At 37.3% G+C, this 16611-nt stretch overlaps 1 protein-coding gene across 3 annotated transcripts in view; it reads right to left on the bottom strand.

Moving 5' to 3' along the window:
* Nucleotides 1-15387, bottom strand: part of IGSF11 (immunoglobulin superfamily member 11) — a 132273-nt gene extending 116886 nt beyond the window's left edge. Inside the window, exon 1 of one of the 3 annotated variants that reach the window (XM_045540221.1) lies at nt 15057-15387. In XM_045540221.1, coding sequence (XP_045396177.1) covers nt 15057-15108 — 52 coding nt within the window. In that variant the 5' untranslated portion in view covers nt 15109-15387. The remainder of the gene's footprint in view (nt 1-15056) is intronic. The other 2 variants (XM_045540222.1, XM_045540223.1) reach the window with 2 other exon arrangements.
* Between the last annotated feature and the right edge of the window lie 1224 nt (nt 15388-16611).

The following is a 16611-nucleotide window of genomic DNA, read 5'->3' as shown; positions in this document are numbered from 1 at the left end:
CCTTAAGACCAGGTGCCATACTATTATAAATAATATAATAAAATAAACTCTGTAACCCACAGTGGCACATATAAAGTAGGTTCTCAATAGTTTGTTGGAAAATAAAAAATATATACTTTAAAAAGTTGATGAGACACTCTCCCCAGGAAAAAAAAGTCAAGTGCATATAACACTAAATTCGGCATAAAATTTCTGTGACCTCCCTAAATACTATCTTCGGACAGGTTAAAATCCCTTCTACAAAACAAACGTAGGTGGTGGTGTTATGATGTAATGGACTCAAAAACACAGAAGGCTATTTGTTATACAAATAAAATGATTATTTTAAAAGGTATTAATATATAATGGAAAAATTAAGATCATGAGATCGAGAACTTAACCTCAGTTCCAAATGTTGAGGATGATATTAACGAAGGAGAAGGAAATGCCAGTGATAAAGATGGTGGTGGCAATAAAGAAGGAGGAAAGATATAGACAAAAAAGGAGAGAAGAAAACATGGTATACATACCAGGAAATATTATTCAGCCATAAAAGGAATGAGGTTCTGATACATGCTACAACATAAATGAGCCTTGAGAACATTATGCTAAGTGAAATAAGCCAGACACAAAAGGACAAATATCACATGATTCCACTTATATGCAGTACCTAGAATAGGCAAATTCATAGTTATATAAAGTAGATCAGAAGTTACCAGGAGCTAGGGGAAGGCAGAAGTGGGAAGTTATTACTTAATGGTTATAGAGTTTCTGTCTGGGGTAATAAGAAAGTTTTGGAAATAGATACTGGTGATAGTTGTACAATACTGTGAATGTACTTAATGCCACTGAACTGTATACTTAAAAATAGTTAAAATGGTAAATTTTATGTTATGTACATTTTATCACAATTTTTAAAAATAATGTAATAAAAAAACACTGGATTGTATTCTTTAAAAGGGTAAATTATATAGTATGTGAATTGTATCTCAATAAAGTTGTTATAAAACTGGTAAAAGATTTAAGCAGACAGTTCATAAAAGAGGATACCTAAGTGGCCAATAAAAAGGGGAAAATGTGAGTGACTTCACTGGTAATCAGGAAAGTACAAAACACCTGCATACATGCACACACATACACAATGAGATACCATTATGCACCCAACAGAATGGCTAAAGTAAAATAGGCTGACAATTCCTAGCATTCACAAGGATATAGAGGAAACGGAACTCTCGCACACTGCTAGCAGGAGTAAACATCAGCACAAAGCACTTTGGCAAAATGGCAGTACCTACTAAAGTTGAATGTATGCAATTTGTTTCTTAAGTATATATCCAATAGAAATGCATTCTGATATGCATCAAAAAACATATGCAAGAATGTTCACTGCAGCATTATTCATTAGAGGTCAAAACTAGAAACAACTCAAAAGCCTATCAGCAGTGGGATAGACAAATGGATATCATGGTGTATGCATACAATGAAGGGCTGGCTATACAGCAATGAAGATGAAGCAACTACAGTTACATGAAACCATGTGAATAAATCACATAAACAATCTTGAATTTAAAAAGCTAGACACAAAATAAAATGTTTAGTGAATATGAATTATCCTGTCTTATATAAATGTCCAAAACATGCAAACTAATTTCTGATGTTAGAAGTCATAGAGTGATTACCTTTGAGGAGCAGGGAATGGGAGAGGAGTTGAAAGGGTCACTTGGGGGCAACTGTGTGCTGGTGAGGCTGTTTTGGGATCTAGATAATGGTTACACAGGTATAGTCACTTACAATAATTTGTCAAGTAGTACTCTTAAGATTTCTATGCTTATTTTTTGTGCATATTACACTTTAAGAAAATTTTAGCCCCTGTCACTATTGCCTTTTCTAGTAAATATACCAACTTTGAAACACAACATAATCAAAGAAACAACCAACTATATATACGTCAATGTTCTTCAGTAGAATGAACTGAGTATAAATTATAGAAAGGCACCAGGAACATGTCAGACAATAGTATGAGGCTAACATAAACTTAGTTCACATAAAGGAAAAGGCTGAAAAACTGTATTAACCTTTTCAAAATTGGAACACAAATGAAATGTACATTCAATCCATGACATGAAATAATCTATATTTTTAATCCTTTTTTGAGAATAAGAAATATCTATGCTTTAGTAAAAATTTTAAAATGCATACAAATATCTCAATTTCAGGTAAAGAATTTCAACTTTTTGCCTCTAAAATGAGAGAACTGGATGATCTCTTACACGTAATGCAAGACAACAGGCTGCTAAAAAGCAAAGATCTAAAATTCATTCATTTACTCAATAAATTAAGCACCACGTACATAGCATAAAGTGCTCATCCAGTGGAGCTTGCTAGAAAGTGTAAGACAACAGGCACAGCAGTTTGGGGATGGGTACCAAAGGAGCAGCATAAACTGTAAGTGCTTAGGAAGCAGTCTCAGAGGCACATACTTGAACTTGGCCTAGAAAGGTAGGTAGTACAGATATCAAGATTACAGGGTGAAGTATTTTAGAACAACCAGAAGTGGAAGGGAAATGAAAGCAATAAAGCTGAAGAGGCAGGTATGACCAGTGTTCCCAGAAGGGCAATGGAAACATGCTGGGTGGGGAATAAGTGGAATGCTATAAAGGAAACTGAAGGACACTCTAAAAACTTTGGAACTTGTCCTTTAAGATTTGGGAAGTTTGTTGTTATTGCTTTTGTGTAAGGAAGGGAGGAATATAATGAAAGCAGTGTCTGACAGAAAACCAACTGGGCAGAAAGTAAACAATGAATCAAAGAGAAGGACAAAGTAAAGACCAGGAGAAAATTGTTGGAATAATGTAAACTTAAAATGATAGAGAAATAAAACAAGAAGGTAGTGAGAAAAGAAAGGATAGTAAGAAGATCCCTAGGAAGAAAGATTTCAAAGATTTGATGGTTTTCAGATGTGAAAAAAATAAACTATGTTTGCCCACAAATGGGCCATTGGAATCATGCACTTGTACAGTATGGTGCTGCCATGATCAACACGGTCCCCAAAGTCCTGACAATATCAGAAGTGTGTGCTCCATACAAAATCAGTCTGCCTGAGATTTATAATACACACATGCCCCAAATATGAAAACTGCCACATATAAAATTAGAAAAATATGTGTGTATTCACCTAATTAACACATACAAAGAAGAAAAAGTAAAGGTTTTGTGAAGTTTAAGCATGGAAAAGCTGAATTAGTTCACGTGCCTCCGTTGGGATAAATACAATGGAAGGACTGTGGGAAAGGGCTCCACTACTCCCAACTCCAATCAAGAGAAAGCTGGCATGCCAACTTCCACTATGTCAAGAGAATCTGAGCGGAGAACTCAAAAGGAAGTGCTGAAGATTGCAAATTATTTTTGTGTTCATGGTCTTCATCATCATCAGTTTATAGAATATTTGTTAGACACTGAAAGAGTAAGCAGATTTGATTTATTTTAATGCAGGCAGATGGCTTGGTCATGGAAATCGTGAAGAGATTTGCTGAGCGGCTTCATCAGATCAAGGACATTATGGAATTAAAGGGCTCTAAGAGACCTTACTGGTCCAGCTCCCTGTGGCTCACGACATTATACTTTCTTATTAATGAGAAAGACAACTCAACCCCCTGAACTGGAAACAAGTGATGTGGGGGTGGAGGGGAGGGAAGGGGACAGCAAGAGCACAACTAATTTGTTCACAGAAGTGCAAATGTTAAGATTGACACTGGAAATGTAGACTCATCAACAGGCAACTAAAACATGTCTTGTTCTGAGGACAATGAAATCATGAATTAGAAAGAATTAAAAGTTACAATTCCAGAAAATATTTTCATGAAAATGAATCATGCTTAAGTTTCTTTAACTATTTTAGAGCACAAAACTCAAAACCATCTCTTATCAGTGTGGCTTAGTTTCAGGAAAAATTTGATGATCTAAAAACAGATTCTACTTACCAAGATAACATAGTAGGCAGTGAATTTATGAATCTCAGAGTTATTTTAGTTCTGCCAATGTGACTGTGTCCATTTTAGATACCACCTGGCTTTGTATAAAAACATCTTCTTTCATGAAAATGCAGAGAAAGAACAGCTGAGAAACACTATGAACGATATAATCAATTACATAAAATCAGAATTAAGATATGTCCTAACCACATTCCTCCAAAGCTTTCAGTTTAAGTACTGCCATTTCCCTGCCTAAAACTTGCTGTTTTTTAAAAGCTTACAGGCTTTTCACTTTTAATCAGTAACAGCACTAGTAAAGTGTCTATATTTATCACGTAACCTAGTACAGATAAAATTTAAACACCTATGCTTGGCTTAGACAAAGAAAAATCATTATTATAGAATAGCAAAAAAAGCTCATAAAAATCAAGTCAAAAGACCAGAGTACAGTGATTGTGGTAAAAAGAAGATATTTGTCATATTTATAGCCTGATTTGAACTGACCTTCTCCTGATACATACAAGATGTGTTTATGACATAAAAGATTTAAGAGAAAAAAAGAGGTACATACATAGCCTAAGCCAAAGTGAGCAAAAATCAATTTTAAAATAAAATTTAAAAATAAAATTATATTTAAACCACTTTTTATAATCTTTCTACAACAGATGGAGGTGGTTTTAATTCCAAGAATAGACATTACCACAATTTTGTATTATATTGGTAGGAGGAGGGAGAAAGGAAAGTCAATTAACTATTTTAGGGAAAGTTTTATAAACATGTTAAAACCAGCCATATACAAGCTTATCTTATTACCAATATTCTCAATAATGGAAATCACGTCAAAGAACCACAAGATTACAGAACTGGAAAAGAAAAGAAGATTACCTAATCTAACTTCCTCATTCTGCAAATGAAAGCAGGCCAGGAGGATCATATGATATGTTCCAGGTCACACCTCCAGTGGCAGGTACACCCTGGATTAAACTCATCTGACTTATTTGGGACTTATCAATCCTTCTAACAATAACTGCCACTAACTAAGCATCTGCTGTATGCCAGGCACTATGCTAGACACTTTAGAGATAGTGGATTTCATTTTATTTAGTACTTCTCACAATACAAAAGGGTATCTCCACTTTACAAGATAAACTCAAACTCAGGACATTAAGTAACATTCCCAAAATCACAAGGCACAGAAATGTAAGTCAGGAATTCAAACCCAATATGTCTGACTATATAATGCCCATGAACTTATACACAATACTACTGTCTCTCACAAAATGTTAAATGTGTACATTCAAACAATTCCACTGTGGGCAGGCTAGACTACAGTAATACCTATAAAAATGTATATCTTATGTGTACAAAGAGGCTCACTACAAGATCATGAATATGGAAAAATCAGAGACAACATAAATATGCAACAATGGGGAAACAGCTAAATAAAATCATTGCTATGAAAATACTAAACTGCTGTTTAGAAGAATGAGGTATATCCATGTAACAGATGTGGTGAAATGCCCATATTAAATTGTTATTTTTTTTCCTTTTTTTTTTAATTCTTATTTCAGCATATTGTGGGGGTACAAAAGTTTACGTTACGTATATTGCCCTTGCCCCCCTCACCCCCCCGAGTCAGAGCTTCAAATGTGTCCATCCCTTAGACTGTGAATCAGACTCATTATATATGTATACACCCATCCCCTCCCCCACCCACATCTGCCCGACACCAGCTCACTGTCATTCCTTAATGTGCTCTTAGGTGATGATCAGTGAAACCAATTTGATGGTGAGTACATGTGGTGCTTATTTTTCCATTCTTGGGATACTTCACTTAGTAGAATGGGTTCCAACTCTTTCCAGGAAAATACAAGAGGTGTTACATCACCATTGTTTCTTATAGCTGAGTAGTACTCCCTGATATGTGTGTGTGTGTGTGTGTGTGTGTGTGTGTGTATATATTACTACATTTTATTAATCCACTCATGTATTGATGGGCACTTGGGTTGTTGCCACATCTTCACAATTGTGAATTGTGCTGCTATAAACATTCAGGTGCAGATATCTTTGTTACAGAATGTCTTTTGTTCTTTGGGGTAGACGCCTAATAATGGGATTGCTGTATCAAATGGTAGGTCTACTTGTATCTGTTTAAGGTATCTCCATATTGCTTTCCACAGAGGGTGCACTAGTTTGCAGTCCCACCAGTGTATGAGTGTTCCTGTCTCTCCGCATCCACACCAACATTTGTTGTTATGGGATTTTTTGATAAAGTCCATTCTCACTGGAGTTAAGTGATAGCTCACTGTGGTTTTGATTTGCATTTCCCTGATGATTACAGATGTTGAGCATTTTTTTGTATGTTTTTTGGCCATTCTTCTGTCTTCTTTTGAAAAAAGACTTCAAACTATACTACAAGGCTGTGGTTATTAAAACAGCTTGGTATTGGCACAAGAACAGGGACACAGACCAGTGGAACAGAATCGAGAATCCAGATATAAAACCATCCTCATATAGCCATCTAATCTTTGACAAAGCAGACAAATGCATACTCTGGGGAAAAGAATCCTTATTCAATAAATGGTGCTGGGAAAACTGGATAGCCACAAGTAGAAGACTGAAACAGGACCCACATCTTTCACCTCTCACAAAAATCAAATCACGGTGGATAACAGACTTAAATCTTAGGAGTGAAACTATTAGAATTCTAGAAGAAAATGTGGGAAAGACTCTTATAGACATTGGCCTAGGCAAAGAATTTATGAAGAAGACCCCAAAGACAATCACAGCAACAATAAAAATAAATAAATGGGACCTGATTAAATTAAAAAGCTTCTGCACAGTCAATAGACAACCTACAGAATGGGAAAAAATTTTCACATGCTACACATCCGATAAAGGACTGAAAACTAGAATCTATTTAGAACTCAGGAAAATCAGCAAGAAAAAATCAAACAACCCTATCAAAAAGTGAGCAAAGGACATGAACAGAAATTGTTATGTTTTAAAAATAGACTGTAGAACATTATTAATGGCATAATTTGTTTTTTTTAAAAAAATACAGGCTTTGTTTGTGATTAGAAAAAGTCTGGAGCAATCAACAGCAAAGCCATAATATTTGGTTGGTGGGGGTGGAATGTGAGTCACTTCTTATACAATCCTTCATTATTTGAGTTTTTATATCTAGAATGTTACTTCTGAGATTTAAAAAAATATATAACACCAAAATAAAAAATTTTAAATGAGTTCACTATTTAAAAATATACATGCATATTCCATTTAATGTCATCCCATATAGTACAGATTAATTGTATACCATTTGTCTCTAAAACAATTAAAAAAAAAAGAATCTAACATTCCATTATAGTAGACCAGCATTTCAAATATAGTCCATGGACTGATGGGGGTCTCCAAGACCCTTTTGGAAAATCTATGGGGTAAAAACTACTTTTCTTAATAATAAAGTGTTATTTGCTTTTCTCCTTGGGTTGACATTTGCATTGATGGTACAGATGCAGTGGTGGGTGAGATTGCTGATGCCTTACCACACATCAAGGCCTTGCCACTAGACTAAACTAGTAGTCATTATAATCTTAAGCATCATGCACTCACGGCTAAAAAAGAAAATTCAGTTTAACTAAAGAATGTCTTTAGTTAAACAATAAAGCATTGTTTAACTATGTACAACTAAAACAGTTGTTAATAAACATTAAAATAATTTTATTAAATCTTGACCTTTTATAATATTCTGAGTGACAAAATGGGTAGTATGAAACATAAATCACTATACTATATACCAAAGTAAATTGAGTATCCCAAGGTAAAGCACTGGTGCAAATGTTTGAGCTCAAGGCTCAAAGAACTCATCACTTTCCTTCATGGAATCAGCATGCTTACTTGAAGAACAACTCACAAATGGACTACGGTTATTCAAACTTATGTGTTTAGCAGACATCTTCTCAAAACTGAACAAATGAGACTACTACTTCAAAGGAAATAACTGACAGTTGTTTGCTACCAATGGTAAAATTCAATCAAATCCTAAAATTTTGAAAAAGTTGTATCTGACATTGTGAGCTTAATAGCTTCACAATACTTAAAGACTGTTCAGATGAGATCAGTGGTGATATTAATAAATGTTATTTTTATATAGTATACAATGTAATATATCAACATTTTTAAGATCTGCATTAACATAGGAAACTACTATTTTCCAGTGATCAATGCACAACATAATGCTACAAAAAATCATGCATGAATAAAAGATCCATTCAAAGTGTAAGATAAATCAATGGATTTTAATATAACAAGTAAGAAGTGTTTACAGGTAATAGTTTCCGATTCCACACTGCAACCAATCTTTAAGAAACTACCATATATCATGTTTTGGTAGAATATCAAAGAAGAATATCCAAAATTATTTGAAAATGCTATCAAAATACTACATATCTATACTACCAGACAGTCTTCACATATTTCGACAAAACCGAGACAACATATCACAATAAATGGGATGCAAAAGCAGATATGAAAATCCAGCTTTCTTCTAATGGTCCAAACATTAAACAGATTTCCAAAAATGTAAAACAGTACCACTCTTCTCACTAATATCATTTGGTCTGGAAAAAAATTGTTACTTGTCATAAAAATACATTATGTCAACATGTAATGTATGTCTTATTATTTTTAAATGGATTAATAAATATCTTTAAATCTTCTCACTTTTAATTTCTTAATGGTAAATATCAATAGCCATAATCCACATGAACAAAAGCTCCTGCAGTCCTCAATAATCTTTAAGCCCAGAAAGTTTGAGAATCTTTGCAGTACACTGTTAACACATTTTTCCCATGTTCAACATACTATCTTAAGTCTTGGCCACCAAGAGCTAGTCTGGCAATCTATGTGTTTACACAGGGACAATACACATAAGTGAAATGCACCGTAAGGTTTCTTAACTAATGAAAGCCTTAAATGCTAGCCTGGTTTGAACATGCTCTGCAAGGAGTGATGTTTACTATACCGCAACCTCTGTTTTTGCCATGTATTTTGTGTTCTGGCAAGTGATCTTGACCCATGGGGGCTGACAGAAGTTCAATTACTGATGGACCTGGCCCAAAGAAACAAAGATTAAGTACTATGATTGATGTTTGCTGTGTGCTGTTACTTAAGCCTTCCTGAAGCACATGGTTGAGGATTCCTTTATGATTAGTAGACAACTTATGAAATTTTGAAAGACAGAATAAACATAACTGCAGACTGAGAGGATGGTCCATAAGGGTATGAATCATAGCTGGGATAAACTATGAATGGGAATATGTAAACTTCAGGAGAAGAGAAGAGAATGGCAGGGGTAGACAACTGCCAACCTCCACTGGGAGAAGGTTATAATGCCCCCCACATGGGGCTGATGTAGTTAATGCTCACAGAAGCATCTCCAGTATTTTACATGCAGTGATATTGGGAGAGGGAGGGAGGTCTTAGACTATAAGTGATGTTATCTTAACTAATTGTCTCTGTTCTTGGGATACCAGTTCTAACATACAGGTGCTCAGGACTAAGAATACCAGACATGGAAATGGGAAACTTCAAGGTTCTAACAGAATTGCCAAAAGTCATCATTCTTTACTATATGGGGCAAAAAAATCCTTCAGTATTCCTTAAGAAAAAACATTGTAAAAATGGACAAGTTTCAATTTTCAAAAGTCTCTAGAAGCCCTGCAATTTTAAATAAACTTCCAAAGAAATCAAAGAATTTGAAAAGAAACTATGCAAATTGATCTCTATCACCTGTTCCACAAAATATACACCAAGGTTTAAAGAATAGTTGAAGCTGACACAGTCACACCAAATCCCTAAGAAAATTTAACAAAAATTCTAGTTTTCTCTAAAAAAGAAAAAACATTCTTTTCAAGTACTCTACGCACACAGGAATACCACCTATATTAGTAAATATTCATTCATAAGTATCTATTGAGCATTACTGTGTGCCAGGCATGGTATTATTTTTAGGGAAAAACGTACGTACACACACACACACACACACACACACTCTCTCTCTCTCTCTCAGGGGAAGGGGAGGGGAAAGAGGGAAGGGGAGACAAAAGAGAAGAGGGAGAAGGAGAGAATTATAAAATTAATTTCATGGCACTGTCTAGGGGATGGACACACTTGAAGCTCTGATTCGTCGGGGGGGGGGGGGGGGGCGGGGAGGCAAGGGCAATATACGTAACCTAAACTTTTGTATCCTCATAAAATGCTGAAATAAAAAAAAAAACTTCATGAAACAAGGGGAAAATAACAACATATAATTATATCCACACTCCCACATACCCCCAACCAATGTCCAGCTTCTATGGTGATTTCTGGGTCTGCCTGATTGGCTCCAGGGTTTTTTTTTTAATTATCAATTCTTGAAATGGGTGGAGCTGAATAACTGGAAGAAGCTAGGAATGACTAGATATATTACCTTAGGAGAACCTGATGCTACTAGCAAAAGAACCTACCAACCTCCAGAATGAAAGGAGAGGATGAAAGAAGAAAGAAATCAACATTAATGAGAATACAGGAGAGAAAGATTTTACAGGAGCAACTGATGTTAACAATGAGACTTTGGGAAAAGGGAGGTTAAAGGAGTTCTCTAAATTAGGACATTGTTATATTTCCGCTGTTGTGACCTTCAACAGACTTAGGCAAAAGATTTAAATTTCTTGTCAATTTTTTAAAAATATTGAATGGATCAGTCCTGTAAGACTGGCCCAGAAGTGGCCCCATTGCATTAGAGTAACGATCACAAGGTCACATTGTACTATTAGATATTTGTTACCTTCAGTGATAAAAGAAATTGACTTTCCAATCCCACAAACCTATTATACTTTAACCACCTACCCCGATCCTAAACCCCTACCATTAAAAGCTGCTAACATTAACCCAATTCTCTGAAGATTCTTCCAAAGAACTCTGTGTGGTACAAGAATTTCCTGAACTCAATACTGCTAGATCTCAACTTCTTCACCAGCAATGCTTTTCTAAACAAAAATGTGCCTTTAATTCTATCGTTTTTTATCTCTTTCAAGATTAAAAAAGTTAACTACTAAATGAAGTAGACTTTTCAAAAGAATTTTTAATTGAATAGACTTTATTCACGCTGGCAAATCTGTATTGGTTTAATCCAATTCTATGAACAAAGAAATTTTTGTGATATTTATTAAAATAGGATTCTTTCTATATTAGGCACAGGCACACCGTATATTAATAGCACCTATACAGTATCTGATAAAGGCAATGATGAACTAGTAGCAGATCAATGGCTGAGTCTATCACTTAAAAACTTAGGAAACAATTAAATTTTCTCTCTGGCTTTCACATTTCTATAATTCAACTCATTACGATGCAAACTACAACTATAGTCTCTTTCTCAAGTGGTAGGAAAACAGGTACACAGGAAATCAATTACCCAAATTTTAACAGAAAGAAAAAACTCCTTCTACAGTGTAGTAAGATAGGCTTAACTAATAAGTAAACTAATTAACTTTCTACTTTTAAGACCAAACTCAGCTCAAATCAGATGGCTTTTTGAATACCACCCAAGAACTGACAACCTCTCTTAAGCCAGTTGCTACAAAGTATGATCAAGAGAGGATTTCAGATCTTCCAGATGGTCTGGGGGCTGCACTCAAAATGCAAGGATCAGAGGCATTAGTGCCAGTGAGTCCTTGTCAAACAAAAGAGGAGAAAGCTGAGATGACTGTGTTCACCTGAAGTGACTGACTACTGGGAATTCAGCAATCCTATCTCAAACTGCCTAAAATATTTAAGGGTTGAGAGAGTATACATAAATTGTTGTTAAACTGGATAACAACAGATTTAAAATCTCTGTGCTAAATAAACTAGTTATAGATGAAAATTTTAGTGGGAAGGCCACAATTTACCCAACTTTCTCCCAACTCAAAAAGTACTGCCAGTCCCTTGTTTTGTATTACTCATAGCAACTAAAGAATCTTGTGCACTAGCACATCACCCTGTTTGACACTAAATCACATGGCTTAAGTATGAAGATTCAAATGAGGATTTTCATTATAAATGTTTCCACTATCAAAGTGTGAAAACACATTTGAAAATGTGCCATATATTGTTACTGGAGGGGAAAGAGCCAAAACAAGTACCTTTACCCATTGCATCATTACCTTGGGTCTGACAACAGTTCTAAGCATAACATTTTAAAAGTTCTTGGTGATTTAATATTTAAGTTGCTTCCTGAGTAGTCCATGTTAAATACACAGTGTATTAAACCTAACTTCTCCAAAATGTTCATCCAATAGCTGTCACCTTTCATGTAGGTCAACCTATAGATTTTTACTAAAAAGTGAATCCTTCCAAAACAGTTACATAATTAAATTAGAGCTGAGAAACTAAAATTTACAATAAATTTTTCATAATGCTAACATTTAAAAGATTCATGACATTTTTTTTCATTTTTATTTCATTTTATGTGATTTTTTTATATACACATTTTCTCAAATTCTGGAGAGTATCTACTATTTTAGGAATCACAAGTACAAGAAACACTTTAGATATATTTAACCCATTGGTAGAACTATTAATATACCGAAGTCAACTTTTCAATTAAAATTCCCTTTGAAATTACTCCAACAAAAATAACAGAAATTTCTTGACATTCATTTTCCTTCATTTAGTTAAATGACCCTCTGTTTCCACTTTTAGTGTATAATTTCATCGTAGTGATCACTGCTATGATTATTTATCCAGCATCCATTTCCCCTCCCCCTTTGTAAAGAAAGCAACTTTGTTCAGATATCCACTCCTACTGTCATCCCACACTGGAAGTTCTAGGGATAGAACATAATTCATTCCAACCAACTTTGCCATTGACTGGTTCAAGAACTCAATTCACTCAAGGCATTGTATTCTCCTGGAGACCAGTACGTTAGCACAAATAGGCACTCTAGCTGTTCATCTTCTTTCCCTCCCCACCATAAGGAAACTGAACATCAGTAGCTTTTCCATGGCCGACCAAAGAAAGCCCAAACTCAGCATTAAAGGTTCTCTACTAATCTTGCCTCCAACTACATGTTTAGCCCTTTCTCCTTTGCACACATTTCCTACTCTAGCAGCTAGAAGCTTGGTCTTTCAAAAGTATGCCCCTGCACTTTCACTTGGTGTCTTCCTCCAGGGTGTTGCTTTGGCTAGGAAAGCCCAACCACTCCCATCTCAGCCAATTCAAATGCTATTCATTCAGCATCCAGATAAAGAGTAAACTTTTCCAAGAAGTCTTCCTTGAAACTGCCATTAACAAATGTAAGTCATCATACATTCCTTGTACCATAAATTATTTGTGCATGCTTACAGCCTGTTTTAAAACTGCAAACTCTTTAAAGGCTGCAGATAAACTCATATGCATCTTCGCATTCCACCATCATCTTTTCCCAGATACCCAAACGCACAGAGTGGTAGCTCTGTAAATACTTAAACAAATGAACACATTTTTTTGAGGATGAAAAATGCCTCTACAGAATAGATTATCACAAAGACTGAAATGTCCTTGGAAGTCTTTAAAAACATCCTCGTATGACTTAGGAATAGTTCTGCTGAAGGAAAAGGAACAAATCAGATGACCTTGTAAAGCTGATTCTGCGAATTACATCAACTCTAAAAGCATTGCCTAATAATTCAAAAACAAACTATACACAAATGCTATTTACAAAAAGAAACTAGCATTTACTGTAATATGCAAAGTTTAACAAATTTTTCTATACAAAATTTGGCTGTTCTTACAATATTTATGATATTTTCAATTACATCCAAGGATTGCATAAAAAGCTCATTTACTCTTATTTCATACTTGAAAGAAGTAGGACAGACATAAACACTGGTCATCTCAAGCTGGTAACAGAACAAAATTAATTTAGAAGCACAAGTTCATAAATTGTACATAATGATGTCACTTTTTATTATCTGCACATCATCACTAAAAATATAACTATTGAATTCCAGGAATTACCTAATTTCAATGATTATACTTTCACTAGCTTCTATGGAAAAGATACACAAAAACTTTTTGTATTCTTTTCTCCCCTACTATACGTATCTGTACAATTAAAGTTGGCTAAAACTAGGTTACTTCAAGATCTACAAGAATATTATCCATTCAAATAAGGCCATAAAATGACTGGAAATACAGTGGTGTCTCCAGAAAGAAACAGGGTTAACCATGATATTTCATAAATCATTGAACCTGCTTTTTAAATGAAACCCTTCAGAATAAATCTCAGTAAACCTCAGCAATCAATTAAATGGGACAAAAGAACTTGATTCCACAGGACAATGCACGCACAAAAACAAAGGGCATTGTGCAAGACGAAAATCAGGTTCTAATATATGATGGCTATTCACAGAAAATAAAATGTACTCAAGATTAGACGGTAGAAAATTAAATTTAAATAAATAGATGTTTTTAAAACCGTTAACAAGAAAATAAAAGACGTTTATTTCTTTTGTTCTAATTTTGCTATATTCTATGTATTTCTGGGGCCAACTTAAATCCTCCGGGAATGACGCTAAAGTACAAATAAATCCTAGTTTTCGAATGTAGTATAGCACGCTACACAGTTATTTTTAAAATAAGATCATTTTCAAACTCTGTGTATGCTTCGTAAAGGTTATGGTAAAGCTACAATTTAAAGTTTCCCGAATCATTTTAAAAGCATCTCCGGTTTTCCTGGAGCCGCCTCGTAACGGAAACTGATTCTAAACAGTTTCTAACTGGACCAGCAAGTAAGGGAATTCGTTATCCAGAAAGAATCCTGCATTCCCCAGGCACCCAGCGGGGAGGAGTCACAGGCGCTGTCCAGGATCGCAGATAACGGGTTTAATTACCTGTCCGATCCGAGAACACCTGAGCCGCGCGGGCAGGTGGGCACCTGCGCCTCGGCCCCCAGCAACGGACACGGCCCCTGAGAAAGTTGGGCTCTCCCCGTTAGGCAAAGGCACGAAGGGGGCTGGCGATTCCCAGACAGCTTCGCCCCGGTCCGCCGGCCCAGCCTGCCCCCCACCCCCCTCCCGTAGCGAAGGGCTCGGGCTACTCACTGTGCAGGGAGAGGAGCAGCAAAGGCGCCAGAGGGGGGCCCGGAGAAGTCATCCCGGGGCCGCAGGGAGCGCGCTCGCCGCCCGCCGGGCTCCTCGTCGCGGCGGGAGAGGCGCGGGCCCGGCTCTCGGTGCTCTCGGGGCAGCCTGGTCCTCCCAGACCCGTCGCCTGCCCGCTGGCCGCCGGGCGGAGCTGGGACGGTCGGACGGACAGGCGAGCCAAGTGCAGCTCCCGCGCCGCCCGGCTCCGCGGAGGCTGAGCCGCGACCGGAGGCGTCCCGGGCTCGCCTGCCGCGCCCAGCAGCGCCACGGCCGCCTCGCGCTGCCCCAGGACCCGCCGGCCCCTCGCGGCGCCCGGGGAGCCACTCCCCCCAACTCACGCCCCGCAACTCCGGCTGCAGCCCGGCTCCTCGCCGCGCCGCCCACTCGCCCCGCTCGGTCTCCAGGGCAACCGCGGCTCCAGCGCGACGCCTGGCGGCCCACCCGCGGAGCCGAGCGCGGCGCGCAGCTGGCGCGGCCCCGGCCACCTGTGCGCGGTGCCGCCGGCTCCCCCGCACGCCTCCACCCGCGCGGGGAACCCGGGAGGCTGACGCCCGCCCCGCCGGGAGCCAGGGCCCTCCCCTGCTCTCCGCCACGGCGCGGACAGGTGGTGTCAGCCCGATCCGTCCCCGAAGAGCTCTAGGAATGACTTTGACAAGACTTCCTCCCTCTGAACCAGCAAGAGTCTTTACTGTTGCAGATAATTTCTATTTGGTCATTTCACTTTCAGATCCTCTCTTCTGAAACCTAAATAATCTGAAAGAACCTCACTGTGACAAAATTAGGAATCGATGAGGTTTGGCTTATTCTATAGCTCTTTTGTGCTTTTTCCTGCAGGGTACCCTTTCCCTTTTATTCCTTGAGAAGTGCATAGGACTGCAGGGAGTACCCTACTCCTCACTCCTCACTCGTACCAAAGAGACTGCCATCTTCTCTCGTCCCTTTTAGTAAATCTTATGTCAAGTTCTAATATTTTAAATTTTCCGTTTTAAACATTACCCACTTTCTTGAACTAATTTCAAGTATTTATTACCTAGTGGGGAGGTGCTTTTATTGTGGTGGTAGTGGTGATTATACTTTTAGCTGGATTTTTAATTTTTGTTTGTTGTTTGTTTGTTTTGGCTGGATTGAGAGAAAGACCTTCATAACATCTGAAATTGTTTTACTTAAATATCTACCTGCATCTTTCCTCATAAAATCTAATCTTTAGTCCTTTTCCATGCAGATCTCTGTTCTGCATGGACAGAAAGTGACAGCCCATAGTCACTTTCTGCTTCAGCCTCCAAACTGAGACTTCTAAATTTGAGGACATACCTGCCCAGGGAATGCCAGACCATCTGGGGCAACTTTCTACAGCAGCATAGATTAGGATTCTTAGGAGCCATTCAGAAATTCTGAGCCTTCATTCAGCAGATACAGTCCTCCCAGGGCAACTCAGAAACAAAAATATTATGTGCAGGAGAAATGTATATATGTAAAACATTTTAAAATATACATTTGGACAAGGATTGAAAGATAA

This window comes from Lemur catta, chromosome 1 (genome assembly GCF_020740605.2).
Source record: "Lemur catta isolate mLemCat1 chromosome 1, mLemCat1.pri, whole genome shotgun sequence".
In the NCBI taxonomy this organism is placed as follows: Eukaryota; Metazoa; Chordata; class Mammalia; order Primates; family Lemuridae; genus Lemur; species Lemur catta.
The sequence above is the reverse complement of the archived record's forward strand: the minus strand, read 5'-3'. Positions and strand labels throughout refer to the sequence as shown.